This window comes from Gossypium raimondii, chromosome 10 (genome assembly GCF_025698545.1).
Source record: "Gossypium raimondii isolate GPD5lz chromosome 10, ASM2569854v1, whole genome shotgun sequence".
NCBI classification, from domain to species: domain Eukaryota; kingdom Viridiplantae; phylum Streptophyta; class Magnoliopsida; order Malvales; family Malvaceae; genus Gossypium; species Gossypium raimondii.
The window spans coordinates 7,785,924-7,802,063 of record NC_068574.1 but is presented as its reverse complement, the minus strand read 5'-3'; the positions used below and the strand labels follow the sequence as shown (position 1 = coordinate 7,802,063).

Genomic DNA, 16,140 nt, shown 5'->3' with positions numbered 1-16,140 from the left:
ATTTTTCGGATCTATATTTTTGTCCAAGCCTCACATTTCGAGCGAACTTTCGGGTTGGATGGCCTGACCCATGAACAGGTCTACTTTTAACTACCACTTCACCCTTGATTTGTAAGGATTTTTTGAATTTACCACACTACTTCTGGGCAACTGTAATAGACATTTTGGCTTTTACTGGTGCTATATTTCTTGGTTTGTATGAAGCATCAAGAAAATTCTTCTACAAGCATATTATCACATATGTAATACCATTTTAACTTTTTATTTTTACATAATATTCAAAAGAAAATCCCATCATTTTAGTTGATGTATTTAATGGATATCATTTGAGTTAGGATTGAAATTTTAAAAGTAAAAAATACAAGGACTAAAAAATTTAAGTTAGAGAGTAGAGACTAAATTTACAAATTACACATACTATATAAACTATTAGCAAAATTTGACCTAATGTTTTTAATCGTTATGATTTGGATCAATATTACAATTTAAAATTTTGAAAATATATAGACTAAAAATGATCAAATTGAAGAATAAAGACTAAATTTATAACTTAGGCATAGTACATCAACTTATAATAAACTTCGACCCAACAATTTAATGATTATTGTTTAGATAATGTCTGAAATTTTAAAATTTAAAAATATAAAAATTAAAATTGACTATGATGTTGTTTGATAAATTGCAATATTAGGTACTGAAAAATTAAGTTATAAAATTTATTTAGTATATTATAAAAATAAAAATATCAACTATTAAGTGATAATTAACTCTTTCTCTACTTATTTAGTACAATATGAATTATCAAACTCATTTAAAAAATTAAATTCAACATATTTGTGATATTTAAAACCCCAAGTTTCATCTGCAGTAAACGATGGAATTTACCTCAGTAAGGAACTCTGATAACGTGGTCTAGAAATGCAATGGAGGAAAAGTGGAAATATCTCAAATTTCTAAAAAACCCAAATTGAAATTTTTAATAAAAAATGGCAAGTTGGTCAAATCTTGGCTTGCACACAGCTTGGGTAGTCGTGTAGTGGAAATTGTAATTGTATAAGATTCTTTTTCACAGTTCCTCATATATCAGTCCATCACTCTCCATCTCTTTCTTCTAATCTGCAAATTGTGTTATTATTTAAACTCTTCTCTTTACCCTTTCATTTATAATCATCTGATTTTAAAAGGGTACTCCTTTGGTACCCATTCTCTAGCTACCCACCTTATCCCTCTTATCTTCCTTCCTCTCTTTTTCTTTTAATTTTTACTTCTCATGTTCTGAAAAATTTCAAAACTTTTTTTTTGGGGATTGATTTCTCAATTCTTTTGAAGGAACCTTACGAGGGACATGGAAGCTGTTTTACAAACCAGAGGGCTACTTTCATTGCCACCTCATCCGACCAGAGTTAGAAGCCTTTTGAACCCATCACAAGGCTTAAAGCACAGGCTTTTTGCCTCAAAACCCTTAGGCCTTAATGGGTTATCTCTGTCTTATAAAAGAGTTCCAAGCGTCGTAGCAAAACCAAATGGTTTATCCCCTAAAGAAAAGAGCTTTATTTGCAAGGCTGAGGCTGCTGCAGCAGCTGATGGGCAGCCTTTGTTCGGTGAAACCCCGACGCCAAAGTTCTTGGGGATTGAGCTTGTGACTCTTAAGAAGATTATCCCACTTGGGTTAATGTTCTTTTGCATCCTTTTCAATTACACAATCCTTAGGGATACAAAGGATGTGTTGGTCGTGACAGCTAAAGGAAGCAGTGCAGAGATTATACCATTTTTAAAGACATGGGTTAATTTGCCTATGGCTGTTGGGTTCATGTTGTTATACACAAAGTTGGCTAATGTGTTGTCAAAGAAGGCTCTTTTCTACACTGTTATTCTTCCTTTTATAGCCTTTTTTGGTGCATTTGGGTTTCTATTGTATCCTCTCAGCAATCACATCCACCCTGAAGCACTTGCTGATAAGCTTCTTGCGGTGCTTGGACCCAGATTTCTTGGTCCTCTTGCTATTATGAGGATATGGAGTTTCTGTTTGTTCTATGTCATGGCTGAACTTTGGGGCAGCGTGGTCATTTCTGTTTTATTTTGGGGGTTTGCCAATCAGGTGATTTATATTATATTATGGAATTGAATGTTTGAATTTTTTTATCTGCATGATTGTATAAGTGTTGATTTTATCTATATGTTGATCTTGTGTCAGAAATTAGTAATTTTTAATAGGCTAGGATTTTATTTTCATCCCTTAACATGCAGATCTCATGATAGAGACTCTTTAAATCATTCCTAATCCATAAGTTGGGATAATTTGAACTTGTTATAATCTCAGTCATCTGTTTCTTATATTGGTTTAAGCTTTTGTCACTATCACTACACATCTAGCCATCTAGTTTGCTCGCTTTCTGTTTTTCAAAACTAGTTAGCATCTTCATTGATATGTTTGCATAAATGATTTTGCTTCTTTCTTTCACTTCTAGTTGAGTTCTGTAATTCAAAAACCAGTTAGCATGTTCAATGACAAATTTGCATCAAAGATTTTGTTTCAATTCTTTAGTTTTGGTTGTATTTCGTTTCTACATCGGCTGCTCATGTTCCGAAAATTGTTTTCTAAATCTCCTTACTCTGTTAAAGTTCAACATTTCATGAATGCCATTATGCCATATAACTTTTGCTTGTTGATGCAGATGAGAAAATATCATTTAAATGTTTTGCTGTCTATATAATTAAGCATTGGCTTATTGAAAATGATTATGGACGATAGTTATGCTGATTTTATTTTGATAAAGTTGTGGACATCGAAGATCCTGTTCCTTTTTCCCTCGTCAAATTCATGCTTTCTCCATATTCTAACATGTAACCTAAAAAGCTTTCTTTCCATTTAATCTTTTAGTGAATTAAGTACACATTAGAAACTTTGGATTTTTTTAAGTATAATCTTATCTTGGTTAATTCTTTAGTGGTTCCATATGTAAAATTATTCTACCTTCTATTTGAAACTTCTACTTGCTGGACCGCTCTTTGTTTGCTAGTGCTAGAAATGAGGAATTGGAAAAGAAAGTTCCATGAGACAGTTGAGAAAAATAAGAAAGCTAGCCGAAATTTCATTAGCCTGTATTTCAAGTTGTAGTGAGATTATTGCTCTTTCGGCATCTCTTGTGGAAAGAGCAAGGGCAAACAAGAAGATAATTGAATATTACTTCTAAATTCCAAACTTCAAATGTCTTATTTGAATTTGCACCTTGTATTTGGCTACTTATTCAGAACTCAAGCAGTCATGATTGTGGCAACCTATTACTTGTATTTCTATGCTTTCTTTTGGCGCATTTTATCTGTTTTAGTTGCATCTCTCTGAAATGATCTTCGCCTGATTTTGAGACTTAAAGCGATATTTACCCACTGTTGCATTTTTCTTGTGCAGATAACTACTGTAGAGGAAGCAAAAAGATTCTATCCTCTGTTCGGTCTTGGAGCCAATATAGCCCTCATTTTCTCTGGTAGAACTGTTAAGTACTTCTCCAATTTGAGGCAAAATTTGGGTCCTGGAGTTGATGGTTGGGCCATCTCCTTGAAGGGAATGATGAGCATTGTGGTGCTAATGGGGCTTGCCATCTGTTTCCTCTACTGGTGGGTGAATAAGTTTGTTCCTCTTCCCACGCGTAGCAAGAAGAAGAAGGTAATCCATTGTTTAACTATTTCTCTTGTTTGGCATATTTGTTTCCGTAGATTCTTAGGCTCCAGGATTTGCTTATTTAATCTCGAAAGTTCATCCCAAACCTTTTGAGTTGTTGACATATTATGAGTTTAAAAGAAAAAAACTTTTCACCAAGTGTCTTGTGATTTACCTATCAAATTGTTGGTTAAAGAGATAATTTTCATAATTCAGTCAGTTTGGGTTATTAAGCTGGTTAATTTGTTCGGTTCCATGCCGTTGTATTTGTGATGGACCAATTATCCATTTGTCTTACAATGACATATAAGTTCTTAACATGGGCCAGGCAAGCAAGATTTGCTTTTGATTGCATGACATCTATTATGCAGAAAAGCTTTTGTAGTTTTATATACAAATTATACCTGCTACTATATCTATTTTACTTTTGGATAATTGGTACATGGAACTGTATCATTTCACATACAGAAGGGGAGTTCTCCATGCTTATGTTGTGTACACATATGAGTGAAGTTGTTTAGGTCAAAACATATATGAAGCCATGTTTCTTTTTATTGTCAATTGGTTTGCAGGAAAAGCCTAAAATGGGAACAATGGAGAGCTTGAAATTCTTGGTGTCTTCAAAGTACATTAGGGATCTTGCCACTTTGGTGGTTGCATATGGTATCAGCATCAACCTTGTTGAAGTTACCTGGAAATCAAAGCTTAAAGCTCAGGTAACATTTTTTTATTAATTTTCTGCTTCTCTGTTGCGTGCTCTTCTATCTTTTATACCTTAACTGGCTTAGTAACTAATGGTTCTTGCTCCATATTGCAGTTTCCAAGCCCGAATGAATACTCCTCTTTCATGGGTGATTTCTCAACTGCCACTGGAATTGCGACATTTACTATGATGCTACTAAGTCAATTTATATTTGACAAATATGGATGGGGAGTTGCTGCTGGAATTACACCCACTGTCCTACTTCTGTCTGGAGTTGGTTTCTTTTCCTTGATATTATTTGGTGGTCCTCTTGGACCAACTCTTGCAAAGTTTGGCATGACTCCTCTTCTTGCAGCTGTATATGTGGGTGCCCTGCAGAACATTTTCAGCAAGAGTGCAAAGTACAGTTTATTCGATCCTTGCAAAGAAATGGCATATATTCCTTTGGATGAGGACACCAAGGTTTGGAATCTTTGCTCACAATTCGAAGTTTTGATTTCTTATGCAACTTCTGGTCATTAACTTGCAGCCTATTTGATACTCTCTTTAGGTTAAAGGGAAGGCAGCCATTGATGTTGTATGCAATCCACTGGGAAAATCAGGGGGTGCTTTGATTCAACAGTTTATGATCTTGACCTTCGGATCACTCGCGAATTCAACCCCATACCTTGGAGGGATACTTCTGGTGATTGTTCTTGCATGGCTATCGGCAGCCAAGTCTTTGGATTCGCAATTCACGGAATTGCGTAGGGAAGAAGAACTCGAGAAGGAGATGGAAAGAGCAGCTGTTAAGATCCCTGTCATGTCTGAAAGCGGAAATGGCTCTCTTGCAAGCGGTTCAGCAGAAACATCAGAAACATCAACTCCAAGCAATATCTAAGAAAAAAAAAACAAGCAGAAACATCAGAAACATCAACTCCAAGCAATATCTAAGAAAAAAAAAACATTCTTCCATTTGTTGCCAACAGGAAGAATAAGAAGCTGATAAGAAACCAGTGCTAGGCGACTGTTGGCTCTAGAATTTTGCTTTTGTTCATACAAAGGATATTAGCTAAAAACGTAAATGCTCGACTTTATTATAAGTCCTCCATTTCTTTAGATGTTGAGCTTAGTGTTTGTTTAGTTATTGTGCTCTTTAGAATTGCATTTGGATCCACACCAATTGAAACCCTTTTTTGATCAAAATTCTTTTTATATATACATTAGAAGACGCGGGAATTAAGCCCAAGATTGATTAGTTGGCCCTTGTGGGAAGGCTGAGAAAAGTTATGCTTCCTTTGCATATTGGTTTACATGCCCAAAGCAGAGTTGCAGTTTTCTATTTCTCGAGAACCGAGGAAGCATAAAAACTAAGGTTCACGTGTTCACTTTACCATATGCAGAAAGTAGACAAAACTTTGTTCTTTGGCTCATGTATATGTCTCATTCTCATCATATCACATATGGACTATTTCCCAGCAAAAGGTTCTTTGTTTTTGGTCCTCCACCTTCGTCTATATTAGCTTGCTTTAATCATTTTCATTAAGAAATATAGACCCAATGGATTCTGATGTTCCCAGGTAAAAAATTGCGTCACAACTTTTTACCTTTTCCCACAATTCATTTTCATCATCTCCATATATCCAACACTTTCTATAGAAAACAAAACCTATTAATTAATTCAAGACCCCAAAACTTAACTTAATTGGTTCATGCAGCAGCATGTTTGAGGTTCGAAGAATATTTACAATCCTTTCTCCTATACAAGAAATTATTTAGACATATTGGTAATGGTATGGTTTACGGTTGGATGATGGTAGATATTGGGAAGGTTCGGAGATTGATGTCATATAGGGCGTGAGTGTTACGTACATAATCCAGCTGCATCCCAAAACATCCATGATAAGGTATATCAGTTTAAGGTCACTTTCACTCTTAAGGTATTGGTATTAATTAACTTTGTTCTCCTTAGGCTGGAGCAGGGAATAAGTTCATGTGGTGTCACACTGTCCCTTGATGTGGCATATTTTAGCATTTAAGCTAATTTGTCTCTACTCTATACCTCTCTTATCCATCTGCAGCCTCAGCCTCAGCCTCCCAAATGACACCAAAGTGAATCAACCCTCAATATCAAGCCCCTCAAATCTTCTCAATTTGAAGCACATCATAGAACTGCTCCCCCTTGGTTCCACTCTTCTGTTACTGTTGAAGGGTCATGTTGAATAAGCTAGCCTTGCCAGAATCCAGCACTTTCCCAGGAAAGCCAATGCCACCCACAGCTGAATGCTGGTTTGATGATGCATGCATCCTTGACATGGACTACTTTGTGAAGACCATCTCAGGCATAAAGGCCAAGGGTGTTCGTCCCGACTTAGTAGGCTCAATCATTGCACATTATGCATCGAAATGGCTACCTGATCTATCCGGCAATGACACCGAAAAGGGTCCTATGAGCCTCCAAGAGTCATCGCCGGAGAGTGTCACAGTTTCATGGATGAAAAAGAGGTTCTTTGTTGAAACCTTGGTGGGAATCTTGCCACCTGAGAGAGATTCCATCCCCTGCAACTTCCTCCTACGCCTTCTCCGGACGGCCAACATGGTTGGGGTGGAGCCTTCCTACAGAGCAGAGCTGGAGAAAAGAATTTCGTGGCAGCTTGACCAAGCATCACTGAAAGAGCTCATGATTCCATCGTTTAGTCACACTTGTGGCACTCTGCTAGACGTTGAGCTTGTTATAAGGCTGGTTAAGAGATTTGCTAGCCTTGATGAAGGCACTAGAAGCGGCATTGCGGTGGTTAAAGTAGCTAAGCTTGTGGATAGCTACTTGGCAGAAGCAGCTTTGGATACCAATCTGAGTTTGGAGGACTTTATTGCACTTGGTGCTGCTCTTCCTAGCCATGCCCGAGCCATGGATGATGGCCTCTACCGTGCCATTGACACTTATCTCAAAGTAAGTTCATATTATTCCCAATTCTTTCTTGTTTATGATATCAGTAGTTAAATCAGCTTCAGCTATTCAATCCCATGTTTTGGAAGTTGGTTCATTCTTTCACTGTCTTTCAACAAGTCCAAGAATCAAATTCCAGTGACATAATTGGACAAGGAAATACCAGGGACATAACAAGGCCATATGGGCCCGTAGAGAAATTGAGGTTGTTGATGACTAGTTCACCGACTCACCAGTAAAAAGATCGTTCATGATCAGAATTTAAAGTGTTAGGTTCTACAGTAAAAGATTCTTCACGATCTCTAGTCCTGTAGTCTCGTGAAGCCTATTATGTAATTGCAAAACATATCTAGGTTTTGGAGTCTTTCGGCACGCAATTTAGGGGCAGCGATTCATGGGACGACGACCTTGTCTTGTTTTAAATAATTAAGAAAACAGTATATTAATTAATGCAGGCACATCCAGGTGTTTCAAAGCAAGATAGGAAGGTTCTATGCAGATTGATAGACAGTCGAAAACTGTCACCAGAAGCATCCCTACACGCTGCACAAAACGAACGTTTGCCAGTTCGGGCGGTGATTCAAGTGTTGTTCTGCGAGCAAAGCAAGCTCAACCGACATGTTGATTGGAGTGGGTCGTTCAACGGAACCCGGAGTCCTAACCCGGCAGGACTGGAAGCCCCGGTTCGGTGCATGTCGAAACGTGAAATGAACGCTCAACAAATGGAGATAAAGAAGCTGAAGGAAGAACTGCTGAGGGTCCAAAGCCAATGCGTAGCGATGCAAATGCAAATGGAGAAACTAGTGGATAAGAAGAAAGGGTTTTTCAGGTGGAAGAAGCTGGGGATAATGCCGTCGCTGAAGAGCAGCGTGAGTGTATTTGAGAAGATTGAAGAAGAAAGAGAGGCTAACTTTGGGAGGCAAACCCCCATTGATATCAAACAGAAGCCTGTTCGTCCTCCCAAGTGGAGAAAATCCATGTCTTGACTTCATTATGCAGGGGTTCCTAATTAATTTGCTGCTAAATTTAATGTTTTATATATATATATGTTCCTTTTCCTATGTTCCATGTCGCGATAATAATGTAACAATAATAAGATTCGTATTAAATAAATGTAGTTTTTCTTTTTGTAGATTATAATAACAGAGAAAATTTGAACAATAAACGCGACTAGCATAACTCGAACTCAAGTCATGCTTAAGGCAATAAACACCCTTAACTATCAGGTCATCACAGCAAACCTTAGGCGTAACAAGTGAACAATTTCAATGTTACATTTATATACAAACTAATTTTGCAGTTTAAATTATGATTTTATATTTAATAAATTTCCAGTTGAAAATTATGGGAAGATTGGAAACTGGAACTTCTACGGAAGCCATATATAGAACGGTCGATGGAGGAGGGTATGTGTGTTTGTATGTTTCATTGTGCCATACCTGCATCTAAAGAGAGATACGTGAACTATCTTGGATGATATAGTTATTATGCAATCCAAACAAAATAAAGTATGCATCCTAATCTATGTAGCATATGAAATTACTAAATCATCGGTCCTAATTAAGCAAGACTTGAATGATAGTAAATAAATATTATAAGTCGTAACAGACAATCTACTAATAACCCATAGCACAATAAGCATTGAATGTTATGCAATCTTAAGAATCAAAACAATGTGGCATGTGTAGTGAATTGAATTATAGCATGTCATCGTGCATAATTAGTCTATATGGTTATGTACAATGCTTGCCATGCAAGAAAATGATTGAATCTTACTAAATTTGCAAAGTTTCGGCTAGGGTTTCTGGGAGGGGTATAGGGATTGTATAGTTTTTGGAGTCCAGTAGGAGAATTTGGGCTTCAGATTTGCTCGGAAGAATGGGTTGTGGATGAAAGATATGAAAGGGGAAAAAAGATCATGTTCTAAATTAGAAGAGGGTTTAGTACTGTTATACCCCTATTTGGTTGGGACACATGGTACCATGAGAAGGTACCAAAGAGACATCCATGGGTGGCCTTCCGCATCACAACACTTAACTCCCCACCTGAAGAGTACCTAGAGGGCATACCATCTTACATCACTTGGCTGGTCACACCCGAGTACCTCGTCCTCTATGTCACCCACTTTTAGTGGGAACACACCCATCTCTATGGGGGAACCACTAAGGGACCATAGAGGTATAACAATCTTGTACTACCTCAACTAAAGAAATGTCAGAACAATACTATGCATGAAGACAATCGACGATCACAACCCATGGATTTATGTACAAGGAACGAATCTGAGTTGTAAGAAAGGTTCAAAATTATACCTTCCTAATATGAGCAAGAAAATCGATTTTAGAAGTTGATGTCCAAAGCAAAAAACAAACCACAACCACAACGTTTAGTTCCATCCTCTAAGGGATGCATCTGGTGTGAATGGTTGGAAAACTCCTTTGAACTTTTCAAAAAATATTTAGAAAAACCCTTGCTAGACTAGGGAAATTCTTATTCAATAGCCATGTAACAACCCGATAGTCAAGGGTATCGGAAAGTGTATTTTCGGGACTCCATTTTCATAAATCGGACTCGTAAATATTTATTAAAAATATTTACGAAGCTAGTTGTGTAGTTAATTAGGTTTTGGTTAAGTGAAATTGTTTGAATTAAGAGTAATTAGGTATAAGGACTAAATTGCATATAGGGTGAAAGTTGAATTATAGATTAAAAATAATTAAAGGGACTAAAAATTAATTATGCCATTATTCTTTAATGAGGCGACATAAGTGTAAAATTATATATATTAATAATTAAATTTAAAATATATATTATAATATGTTTTACTTAATATTTAAGTAAATATATATAATATAATAATAAAGTAAGTATAATAAAAGAATGAATGAATAAAAAGAAAAACCAAGAGAGAAAGGCAACGAAATCAGAAAGGAAAGAAACAAAAGAAAAAGGGAAAGAAAGAAAGAAGCACTCACGGTTAAGGGTTTCAAAATTTTCAAAGTTTAATTGGTTAGTTAATTTAGTCCATTTTTCTTGTAATTTTTATGTTTTTGGAATCTCGGTGTTAAGTACTACCCGACTCATGTCGAAATTTTAGCAATTATTGAGTTTTTAAGTGTTGTTAATGTTGAATAATTTTAGTATTAGGGATTAAATTGATAGATTTTAAGTTAGAAATGAAAAAAGATTAAATTGTAGAATGAATTTTAAATTTTGAGTAATAGGGACTAAATTGTGAAAAATTTGAAATTTAGGGATTTAAGTGAAAATAGAGAGTTAAATTTAGTTTAAAGTGGAAATTGTATGAAAATATAGAAATAATTGTGAAGAATAAAAATTAGTCTTGGTTTAAGGACTAAATTAGAATTTAGGAAAATATTGAATAAAAATTGAAATATTTAATATGAAATTGAATTGTGTTGTGTTGTATTGATGAATTTTAATTGTTTTAATTCCGTAGCTAACGTCGTACCAGAATCTTCAACTAAAAAGGGGAAAGATAAAGTTGACGTGGAATAGCTCGAAATTCCTGGGTTGTATTTCTATAATCCGAACTTAATTGTTAATTGTTGTAATTCAATTTAATGCATATGGTAAGTGTTGAGGTGAGTAATTGATATCTGATAATTGATTGAAATGGATTGAATTGGTAGATGCATATTGAATGTATTAATTATTGAATTGAAATGAATATATGTGTTAATGTGAAATTTGGATATTGGATATTTGTTGTATTTGGAAAGTGAATTGAAACCCTATTAACTGTGTTGGGCTGAGTCGGATATAGATGGCATGCCATAGGATTGGAAGAGTTTAGAGATTTCTTCGACTTCGAGTTGATGAGGCATTGGGTGCCAATTTACTTCGGTTTAACCGATGAGACACTGGGTGTCAAATTTATATAGCGCTGGGTGCAGTTATTACTTCAGATTTATCCGATGAGGCACTAGGTGCCAAACTGGTGTGTTGGTTGGATCTGTGTATTCGTCCGAGTTCGAGTCGTGTTAATAGGGGTAATTAAATAGAGCGGTACTATGATTGGTATTGAATGATATTGTACATGAATTGAAAATGGGATAGTGAATTGAAACATGAAAATGAGACACATGAATTATGTATTTATGAATTGGATATTGTTATTGTTTCAAATGATATGTGGATCAAATTGTGAAAAGCTATTATATAGCAAGTGATGAAAATTGAATATGGTATAAAATGATGTATTTATGTTTTGAGTATTGAATGGTTAATGTTATTGTATGAATAAATGTGGTCTTAAATATTCAAATGTGCTTATAATTAAAATATGCATATTATATTATCATGTCTTTAAATATTCGGATTATAGAAATACCACTGAGTTTTACTCAGCGTACGGTTTTGTTTTCTGTGCGCAAATTAGGTACAGTGATTTTGAAGAGTTGTAATTGAGGTTGTGAGCATCTATCTCATCACATCTCCAAGTGCCAAGAGGGTATAGTTCAAAATTTTGAGTAGAATGGCATGTACTTAGGAAGATCAAGTGTGTTCCAAGCAGTAGGGACTAAAATATAAGTTATGAAAACTTTATTTTTTTTAATGTTCAAATATATTAGTGATTAGCTAAAATCACTTTGGCACCAAAAGTAATATCCCTATATCAGGTTCCTTGGTCGAATCGGGTATAAGGGTGTTACAAGCCAAATCATGGAGAGTGATTTAAGGGAATATTGGAATAAAACGTGATCTTGTTTCCAAAACAATATCAGTTTATTTCCACCCTTGAACATATCTTTTGACTGAAATTATTAAAAACCCTACGACAAAGATATACCTAATTAAAATTATATGAAACCCATTTCATGTTTAAACAACATAAAATAATTAAATGAAAGTGCAATTATTGGGGTTGTAATTATATCTCTTGTAATTACAAAAATTGTAATTCCTAGACGTGTTTGGCTAATATAGTGTAATTTCATTATAATTCTCTATGTTATGTTTGATAGTTAAATCGTACTTACACAGTTACATAATTTATATTTTTAAAATTATTAATTACAATAAAAATTTCTAAACAAGTAACAAAAATTAAAATCAAACCATCATATGTAAAATGTTAGTCCAATAATAGTCGATAATACAATTACTAATAAAAATAACAAAAAGAAATTGAACATCATATGTAATTTTATCTAATTGCACTAACATTCTGTAGTTGTTGGGATATTCCTCTTTAACACTTAACATATACTTCTTATCATCATTTGTTGGTCCTTGATCGAGTTATTCATCATCTAAATCTGTATCATTAAGATTATCAAAATCTTCTTCTTCTATGTACTCTTCAAAGTATGGATAATCTCAATTTCACTCACAAATGAAGTTTTGAAGTAAGTAACATGCTAGTATGATCCAACATTGTTTTTTTATGGATAAAAAGATCTATCCCGTCCCTTTCAATTTTGAAATTAAGCAAATTAGCCCTTCTAAAAAAATGGAACAAATTAATCCACATCTTCCATCAATTGTACATAAATTTGATTGGTACAATAACAAATTTAGCCTTCAATGTTTATATATTTTGTCATTTGGGCCTTAATTCTAAAAAAAATCAACAAATTTAGCCTCAACATCTGTACATTTACACAAATATTGTGGGATAAATTTGTTAAATTAGGACCAAAATGACAGAATGTGTAAATTTTGAGGGTTAAATTTGTTATTATACCAATCAAAATCGTGTATAATTGATGAAAAATATTAATGTCGTGATTTATTATCTTTAGTTGCTCACTTTTGAAATTAGCAGGAGTTAAATTGATTTGATTTTTTTTTAAGAGGGACTAATTTACTCAATTTCAAAATTGAGGACTGGAGAGGTCTTTTTACCTTTTTTATGCTATATTGTGGTGATGTTGTTAATATGATTTTTTTTTAAAACAACAAATGTTCTCTCAACCACATTTTAAATTTCTCAAATTAAAGAATTAATGAGTTGTGTTTAGTACTTGTGTTTTACTCTATTCTCTCAAGTGATATCGTAGGGATTTTTACTAAAATAATACAAAAGAAATAAAAAAAATACCAAAATAATATACAAAAAAATTTATTTACCAAAATAATACAAAAAAAAGACGGCTGAAGGAGGGCAATGGAAAGGCGGCACCAAAGGTGCCTTTCCCATAGGCGGCACAAGACTAAAATATAATGATCTACAGTTTTAAGGACCTGACATGCAAATTTACCATTTTGAATTTTGAAAGTAAATTGGTGCCGCCTGTGGGTGTGGCGGCACTAAAGTTGAAACATGGCTAATAGCCTTCTAAGCCCTCCGTATTTATTATTTTCTTTTTATTCCCCTTCAACTCACTTTTTTATTTAACAAACAAGCCCTCAACCTATTTTTGTAGTTAAATAAGCTCTTAATCTATGATTTTTACTCATAAAAGCCCTTTTATTTTATTATTAAAGTAAATATATTTTACCTAAAGTAAAGCTATTTAAAAAATATATAAACTAATTCGCATTTTATGTATTATTTTAGTAATTTGATGAGAATAGTTTATTAAATAAAAAATTTATGTTTACCAAAGGCTTATAGCTATAATAGTCCATTAAGAAAAACCAAAAAAGTTACTAAGCCCTTGACTTAATTTGAACCTAGTTGATCCCTTATCATTAACCTGAAAAATTAATTAAGCTCTTACATTAATAATTTTCACATTTTGTTACATTAACCATTAAAATCAATTAACGGACCAATTAGATGACGAAATATGACAGTGTGATTTAATCTTTCATATCTCCGATAAAAATCCTAAAAATATCTATCTATAATATATATAAAAGCACGAATCTCAAAAAACTTTTGAACTGACAAAAATATCCTTTATTGTTAATTATATTACTAAACTACATTAGAATAATAATTTATTAATATTATTATATAATAATAAAAAGTAAGATTAATTAAAATAATAATATATTAATGTGAAATTAATTAATTTGGTCATATATTATAAAGGCTTTACTTAAAAAAACATAATATATTATTAATTAATAAAACTATAAATCTATAAAACCATTGAATATAATTGGATGAATTTAAAATAATAAGAATTCAAGTTTTTAATTAAATAAAAATATTTTTATATATAAATACTTTTATAAATTTAAAAATAATTATAATTTAATAGAAGTTGTGAGAATTATATATTTCAAAATAATTATAATTTAAACTGCAATTATTATTAAAAATATTGTGCTAATTTTAAAATAGAATTGTTATTTAAATAGAACTCTAAGCATAAAATATAGGAAAAAGACAAAAAATTGTGATAATTATAATTATAATTTATTGTTATTAGTTAAAAATTTGACGATGCTACTTTTATTAAAGTAAAATAGAGTTATTACTTAATTAGAATTCTAATTATCTTAATTATCACTTAACTAATATTAGATTTAATTAAAAAATTAATAGAAATACCGGGCATGCTTTGTTGAAAAACCAAATGTAATAATAAAACTGATCACCCATAAATATAACCCAAATAGAAAAATAAATTATAATTATAAACTATTCTCATCAAATTTAGTAAATTTTTATTTAATAAACTATTCTTATCAAATTACCAAAATAATACATAAAATGCTAATTAGTTTATACTTTTTAAATAGCTTTACTTTAGGTAAAATATATTTACTTTAATAATAAAATAAAGGGCTTTTATGAGTAAAAATCATAGATTAAGAGCTTATTTAACTACAAAAATAGGTTGAGAGCTTGTTTATTAAATAAAAAAGTGAGTTGAAGGGGAATAAAAAAGAAAATAATAAATAAAGAGGGCTTAGAAGGCAATTAGCCACGTTTCAGCTTTAGGGCCGCCACACCACACCCGGCGAAACCAATTTACTTTCAAAATTTAAAATGGTAAATTTCATGTCAGGTCCTTGAAACTGCAGATCATTACATTTTAATCCTATGTCGCCTATGGGAAAGGCACCATCGGTGCCGCCTATGGGAAAGACACCTTTGGTGCCGCCTTTCCATTACCCTCCTTCAGCCGTTTTTTTTTGTATTATTTTGATAAATAATTTTTTTGTATATTATTTTGGTATTTTTTTTATTTCTTTTGTATTATTTTAGTAAAAATCCCGTATCATAATATTTAGGTTAATGTAGCTTTCACTATAAAAAACTTATATATAAATAATAATATAAAATTTATAATACGAAACATTTATAAAAAAAATTATGAAGTGTGGAATAACATCCATTAATGTGTTTGTAAGGAGCAAGGGAACCAAGACCAGCCTAAAGTCTGCAGAAATAATAAAAACAGCTTGACCGCAATATAACTAATGGTCACTGCAAATTTAGCACCCCACATTGATCCCCTTCTTCAATTTCACACACTTGAGTTATTCTTTCTATCACTCCAGTCCAGATTTGCATCCCCAATTCCCATGAATAATTCATCAATACAATTGAATATATTTTAAAATTGAATTTCAAGTTGAGGGATTAAGTGTTCATTTTTTCCCAAATGGAAAAGTAATAAATTTCTCATCTAAAATATGTGGTAATGATAATAAATGTACCAAATCACGACATTCATAAAAGCAATAATGCAGAAAACGGAATCCCAATTGCTTAAAGTAGAGGAGATTAGATCAAATAGAGATGGGAGCATTTCTTCAAAGCATGGGCAGGTTGCTACAGAAATTGATTAATGCTATTTCTTGTTTCAGCTTCTCAATCTCTGATGTAAGGTGAGCAAGATGTTCATCCTTGTCATTTCTCACCATCTCATTCTCTGATCTAAGCTGAGCAACTTCACCTTTCAACCTTAAATTTTCTTGGTTCAG

At 33.1% G+C, this 16,140-nt stretch overlaps 2 protein-coding genes across 2 annotated transcripts; both read left to right on the top strand.

The window, feature by feature from the left end:
- Positions 1-1,084: 1,084 nt before the first annotated feature.
- LOC105776327 (ADP,ATP carrier protein 1, chloroplastic) lies at positions 1,085-5,546 on the top strand. The gene is made up of 5 exons (XM_052622616.1): positions 1,085-2,098; positions 3,410-3,664; positions 4,231-4,374; positions 4,476-4,823; positions 4,912-5,546. Exons 1-5 carry the CDS (start codon positions 1,346-1,348, stop codon positions 5,239-5,241), a joined length of 1,830 nt encoding a protein of 609 aa, XP_052478576.1. The 5' UTR covers positions 1,085-1,345; the 3' UTR covers positions 5,242-5,546.
- An 823-nt stretch (positions 5,547-6,369) lies between these two features.
- LOC105776328 (root phototropism protein 3) lies at positions 6,370-8,419 on the top strand. Its single transcript, XM_012598920.2, has 2 exons — positions 6,370-7,290; positions 7,743-8,419. The coding sequence occupies exons 1-2, from the start codon at positions 6,556-6,558 to the stop codon at positions 8,271-8,273; spliced, it is 1,266 nt and encodes a 421-aa protein (XP_012454374.1). The 5' UTR covers positions 6,370-6,555; the 3' UTR covers positions 8,274-8,419.
- The last annotated feature ends 7,721 nt before the right edge of the window (positions 8,420-16,140 follow it).

What these genes read in the sequence shown, in the direction of transcription:
- LOC105776327 (XM_052622616.1), top strand. Translation starts at nt 1,346, where the DNA reads ATGGAAGCTGTTTTACAAACCAGAGGGCTACTTTCATTGCCACCTCAT. An exon ending in TTTGGGGGTTTGCCAATCAG is followed by an intron (nt 2,099 to 3,409) that starts GTGATTTATATT and finishes TTTCTTGTGCAG; the next exon opens with ATAACTACTGTAGAGGAAGC. An exon ending in CGCGTAGCAAGAAGAAGAAG is followed by an intron (nt 3,665 to 4,230) that starts GTAATCCATTGT and finishes ATTGGTTTGCAG; the next exon opens with GAAAAGCCTAAAATGGGAAC.
- LOC105776328 (XM_012598920.2), top strand. Translation starts at nt 6,556, where the DNA reads ATGTTGAATAAGCTAGCCTTGCCAGAATCCAGCACTTTCCCAGGAAAG. An exon ending in CCATTGACACTTATCTCAAA is followed by an intron (nt 7,291 to 7,742) that starts GTAAGTTCATAT and finishes TAATTAATGCAG; the next exon opens with GCACATCCAGGTGTTTCAAA.